This window comes from Alosa sapidissima, chromosome 10 (assembly GCF_018492685.1).
Source record: "Alosa sapidissima isolate fAloSap1 chromosome 10, fAloSap1.pri, whole genome shotgun sequence".
NCBI lineage: Eukaryota > Metazoa > Chordata > Actinopteri > Clupeiformes > Clupeidae > Alosa > Alosa sapidissima.
In genome coordinates, this window is record NC_055966.1 from 17395835 (window position 1) to 17401834 (window position 6000).

The 6000-nt window shown below is 43.1% G+C and overlaps 1 protein-coding gene across 5 annotated transcripts in view; it reads right to left on the reverse strand.

Moving 5' to 3' along the window:
• The window catches only part of LOC121720483 (polycomb protein SCMH1-like), a 39213-nt gene extending 34604 nt beyond the window's left edge, over nt 1–4609 (reverse strand). For 2 of the 5 annotated variants that reach the window (XM_042106586.1, XM_042106582.1), the window contains exons 1-5: nt 4502–4603; nt 3745–3875; nt 3027–3088; nt 2752–2829; nt 2311–2384 (exon numbers count right to left, since the gene is read on the reverse strand). In XM_042106586.1, the coding sequence (XP_041962520.1) occupies nt 2311–2384; nt 2752–2829; nt 3027–3051 (177 nt within the window). In that variant the 5' untranslated portion in view covers nt 3052–3088; nt 3745–3875; nt 4502–4603. Of the gene's footprint in view, nt 1–2310; nt 2385–2751; nt 2830–3026; nt 3089–3744; nt 3980–4501 lie in introns of those variants that run through there. The other 3 variants (XM_042106584.1, XM_042106585.1, XM_042106583.1) reach the window with 3 other exon arrangements.
• Between the last annotated feature and the right edge of the window lie 1391 nt (nt 4610–6000).

The window sequence follows — 6000 nt, forward strand, 5'->3', positions numbered from 1 at the left end:
TCTTTCCAGATGTAAAAGTTTGCCATGGTAGCGTAGCCTATTTGCGTAAGCGCAAAGTGGTTCTCTCTCTCTCTCTCTCTCTCTCTCTCTCTCTCTCCGTGTGTGTGTGCGTCTGCATGAGGCTATGTTCAATTCAACTCGCCACTTAATGATTAGGCTATATTAACGTCATCAGACAGGCTGTAAAAGTGTATGCGGGAATTTCTCGCATTATGATGGCTAGAGTTGCGGGACTTGAACAAATTATGCGCAATACCCGCAATCCCGCAGTGAAATTTAAGCCCTGTCTCTCTTAGCGTTGTTTGAGCTCAAGACGCTAGTTGCCGCCACTGTGCAGCAGTCTTTAGAAATCAGCGCAGCGCAGTACAAGTCAAACTATGGTATGTTGACAATGTTGTGGCTCAACGATGATTTTATGTTATGGACATAAGACTAATAATAAAATATGTTTGCAATCAGATACAGGCCTATTTATGAAGTTTACTTTACAATATTTTGTATCAGAAGCAGTCTTGTGTGTAACGCGTTACAAAGTAACAAGTTACAGTAACGTAACTGTTTTTTCGAGTAAAAAGTTGTGTAACCCGTTACTACTGAAAATTTGGTAACGTAACGTAGTTCCTTTTTCATATCGGTGCAACGTTACTTTTCCCAGGGACAGATTTGACAGCGACGCTGCTTTCTCAGCTGCACGCTTGCGCAATAGGCACAAGCTCCACACGGCAGCCTACGTGACAGAGGCTGGTAGCATGAAGTGCAATTATATCTCCACACGGTACGTGACAGAGGCTGGTGGCAATGAAAAGCAATCATACAAAGCGAGACGAAGCCAACGCTAACTTCTGAGGGATGGAGGTAGCCTATTCACATTACTTCGAACTCGTTGAAACTAAGGGGAGGAATGTAAGTGTTAGTTGTAGCCTAGCCTACACGGTCCCCTGATTCTGTCTTCTGCCGTTAACTCAACTGCCAGCCTATTGATACGATTTGCACTAGCTTTGCACCAAATTTCGGAGGAGCGCCTGTTTAATGAAAGAGTATAAGGCTATAAAATAAGCCCTCATACATTTTGTGTTCACCTATATGCCCAAGATGTAGCGAGGCTATGTTATTTGATATTGTTTCATAGGGCTTTAGTGGTGGTGTTGAAGCCTATAAGCCCAATGTTTTCTTGTCAAGTGCTCTGTTTGTGGCATTTTTTTTATAATAAAGAGCACAAAAGAAATACCTGTTATGTCCTCCATAGTAGAACTTTATGTAGGCCTACACATTTAGGAACAGACGTACGTCTGCAACGTAACGTAAAAGTAACGAGTAACGTAAAAAGGAGCCGGCAGAGCCGTTTAGTCCATGTCAATTGTTTTATTCGGCAAAACTTAAGCCCTTTTGACATTTTGCCTGCCGTGGCTATATTAAAAAATGTTCGCCTCCCAAGACAACTCATTATGGAGCTGCTGGACCTTCTCAAACATGCGCTTGCCAGGCTAACGCGACAGAATTTTGCTTTAAGCCCTGAAGTCCAGCTGCTTGCAGCGCTAAGGTTTTTTGCTACAGGGAGCTTCATCGTGGTCGTGGGAGAGGGCTACGGCTTAAGCAAGACCTCGGTGTGGAGGTGCATCCACAATGTCACCAACGCCCTTCTGCGCCATGCCGGGGATTACATCCGGCTGCTGGCAACACGTCAGGAGGTCCAGGAGGTGCACCAGGGCTGTCATGCCATTGCTGGCATCCCCTGAGTCTTGGGCCTGGTGGATGGCACACTCATCCCTATCGCCAATCCATCAGTGATTGATCAGGCGTACATATTGCGAAAGGGATACGCGGCCATAAACGTGCAGGTCACAACATATCGTGTGAACATATTACTGACAATTTAATTGAATTAATTTAATTAATAGTGTATATTTTACTGATAACTTAAACTATGTTAAAATAAATGTTACTGGAATAATTTGAGGAATGTTTCATTTGCATAGAACGTGTTGTCTTTCTTAACGCCATCATGCACCTTCGCGTGAAGTGGAAAATCGACTCCTGAGCAATCGATGCCAACTAATTCAGCACCTTCACTTGGGACAGCGCCTTTGTAACGTCGAACGTAAGAGGCAGCATGTTAAGAAGCTTCCTAAGGGACACTTCGGGGAACACATTTAGGAACATGAACAACTTTGGTAAGATATATCTTTCGAGTCTTCTTAGCGCGCTAAGAGTGAGCGTTATCAGGGAACCGGCTCCAGTTCTTTTCACGTTTGGTCCACAGCATCATGGAAACCCTGTGGTTTTGGTGAGTAGCGAGTGGTTGACACTAACCTGTCTGAAGCAGTGGGCTGGAGCAGCAGTAGCACCCGTCTCCTTCAGGTATTTGTCCCAGCTAAAGTGGCCTGCTGATTGGACATCAGGAGAAGAGACAATTAATGCAGTCCATTTACAAGAACAAAACTGCAGGGTCTGTAACCAACACACAGCTAGTTGTCTCAGGTACTGAATTAAGTTGGATGGCTGCATGTCACTAATCATTTTGTGTTTCATACTCAAAATCCACAGACAGAGACTACTGTATCTGACTTGATAAAAAGGGTTGCTTTTTTGAGTGGAGATATTTCCTGATGGGAAAAGTACACAAACTGTTGTTAAACAGGAGAGTTAACCTGTTTGTTTATTTACAATAAATGAATGCAGTCGAGAGGAAATGTGATGAGCATATTTTGTGATTCCAGCCTGTCACTGATATTATGTTATGGTGGTTTGTACCTTGGTATTGAGATGGCACCCGCGACGGTCGGCCGCTGCGTGGATGTTTGATTCGTCTTCCATCCTTCCACTCAATAGCTGTGCAGAGATGGTGAGAACTTAGTCTACCCCTACTATGCAATGTAGAAACTCTCTGTCATTTGATAATTAGAGATGTTTTTATTATCTCTTATCTGATGAAAGATGGTATGACATGAAAGATATTCACAACTATTTCACCATCATTAACATTTGTTCATGTTGAACTTGTTAGACTAAAGTAAGCATGATCTTACCTTTTTGTGGTACTGGCTTCTTCATTGTCCAGCTATAACCAATCCCTGAACAGAGATGCACCCTGAGAGTAGAAAGCAATAGAGAAAGTGATGAGGGGATTTTTCCCCGTATGCCAATGCACAGCCACAGGCTTAAGGGCAAACACTGGTCATCCCCAACCCCTCTTGTCCCAGTGAACAGGAGGTCAGTCATACAAGAGAGCTGAACATAAGAAGATATTTGCATAGCAAAAATAAACATGGAAATTAATTTCCCCTCTCGCTCTTTAGGTCTAGTAAGCAATGGAATGCCGACACCACACCGGAGATAGAGGTGTGTCTGTCCCCAAAGGAGTTATTGTCAGTCAATTCAATTCTATATTCAGACGTGTGGGTCAACAGGTCAGACAATTAGAGGGTGTCATAGACAGTTCATCCGAGAGGGAACATTTGTTTTGTCTGGAGAAGAGTAAATCTTCGAACTACCGAAGCTAAGGGGGGGGGGGGGGGGGGGACATGGCTAGTCTGTGATTGTTTATTATGAACAGTCAGTGAGATACGAAAGAAGTAATGTTATCTGATTACAGATTCCGTTTTAACAATCGTAGCGTTAGTTGATTAAATAAGAAGCGTGCATGGGCGAAGGATAATAATGAAAAACGACGTTATTTTACAACATTTGAAGGCTGAATTACAACTGAAAGACAAACAACATCGGTGATTAAAAAATGTTACCTACCTCAATCTTGCATAACTGTTGAAATGTGCCGCCTTCAGTTGTGATTTCTTTCAAAAGAATTGCGCCTTTTTCTTGCGCCAACTCAAGGGATTGCGTCCAAACATAGGCGAGCAGTTCCCTCCCTCTTCCTTCTTCCCAAGAAAAAAATTGACAGGAGCGAGCAACGTTATATTCCTGGGACAGTTATCCCATTCGCAGCTAACTGATTAGCTAGCGTCAGATTAAGATGGAACAGCAATCTGATTTCCTGAAGCAGGTAACAAAAAGTCACAGTAGTATCAAAGAGGTCATGAATTATAAAAAAAAATAAAAAAATATTTTGAATTGAGGTTACCTAAAAGAAAGCGTGAGCTGTAGGCTACCGTTTCAAAACACAAAGCCCGAACACTGGACTAATGTTATAATGGGGAGCTGACCAGGGAGGGTTGAGTCACGCGTCGTGTTCAGTTTGTGCGTAAATAACTTGGGCACCCAAGAACAATAAATACAACGGCGCGCTTCAACACAAAACGAATACGCCGAGCATGCTTCACAGCAGCTATTACGCTTTAATAAGCTAAGCTACGTGATAGCGGGAACCCAGCTAACATTGTTTTCTTAGCCATGAGCCATAATGTTGCGAACTACCAAACAAATGTGACAGCGTGTTTGAAACATGCACCGGGAAATCGCCTAGAACGCAGAACGTTCATGTGCAACGAAGAGACTGGGAGTGGAACTGATTATAATCACTTGCATGCTCCAGAAGTGGGTTTACCTTGAGGTGGGTTTGTGTATTTTCTGATGTGGGTTAGTAGTGCCTATCCGCCATGTTTCGAATGTGCTTGTGTGTGTAGAGACGAGACGAATGGGGTTGCCAGCCGAGCCACGAACCAGTAGCCTACTCGGAGCTAGATGGGGGGATTTGGTTAGACTGAAATGTTGGGAAAGTATGCCTCCTGTCGGCCAACAGGCGAACATGTAGACTGCCTGGCCAAAGAAAAAAGTCGCAGCACATCTCTCATTTGGTATCACTTTTGGCTGTTATAATTCAGCCATAGCAAACGCTTGACCTATGATTTACCCCCCCCCTCACCTCATAGGATTGTTTGTGTGCTCACATAACAAAAATGTCCAATCAGGTAGAGGGTCACCATATCTTGACCCTCCTATATGATCTCCATTTCGAATTAAATATCAAGGCATTTCAACTTCTTTAACATTTTCAAAAATCCATTGATGAGATTACCTGGTCATTCAATTCAGGTAGGACTTCATTTGGCAGGCTAACTTTGCTGGGCCCACTACACTAGTCCAGCTGAGACAACTCCAGATTATTAAACTGCCCGAGGCTTGTGCAGCGGGCACTATGTATGATGAGTGCATCTCTTTATGTATTTCATACTCTTGGCCTGCCCTTCACTTTGGAATAGAGTAAATCCGAAGTTATTAGACAACATGACCACACCAGGATTAATTTAATTAATTGATTAATTAATTAACAAACTGAAAGAGTGCTTCAGGGAGGACAAGGAAGCATTTTCACACATGAATTGGCCACCATACCGTACCGTCCTGGACGTAGTAACCCAACTGAAAGGCTTGATTGTGGATATGAGGAATCTGGGAGTGTGAGGTGGAGAGCACCTTTAAATACCTCGGTGTCCACCTCAGTGGTGACCTCATGTGGACATGTAGGCTAGCATCACCCAGCTGATCAAGAAAGCACCCACTCTAGCCCCCAGAGTGTAGCTTGCTCTCCGAAGCTGAAGCAAGCTCAAATTAGAAATGCAATAGAAACAGAATTAGATTTAGAGTGCATCCTGCTCCTGTTGGGTGATGTACAGTTGAGCAAGGGCACTTTTGCGGGCCCAGCACTGACAGGGGGCCCCAGCTCATCTATCCATGAACTCTGGTAAGGAGCATAAACAATTATGTATTCAAAAACACCTAGATAGATAGATACTTTATTGATCCCCAGGGGAAATTCAAGGTCTCAGTAGCATACAGACAACACACACACATTCACTAACAGCAGAAAAAGTAATTAAAAGTATATAATATAAAAACACAACTAAGCAATAAGGACAGTAGAAGATAAAGAATATACTAAAATACAAATTATACTAACTAACACTTAATCTAAATCAATTCTAAAAACAGTATCCACATAGTGGTGATTAATCAATCAAGAGGCGCTTGCAATGACTGAGGCAGGGACTGAGCCTGTGATTCTCTGTGCATAGTAGGTGCTCTGTGTGAGTGAGTGTCATGGTG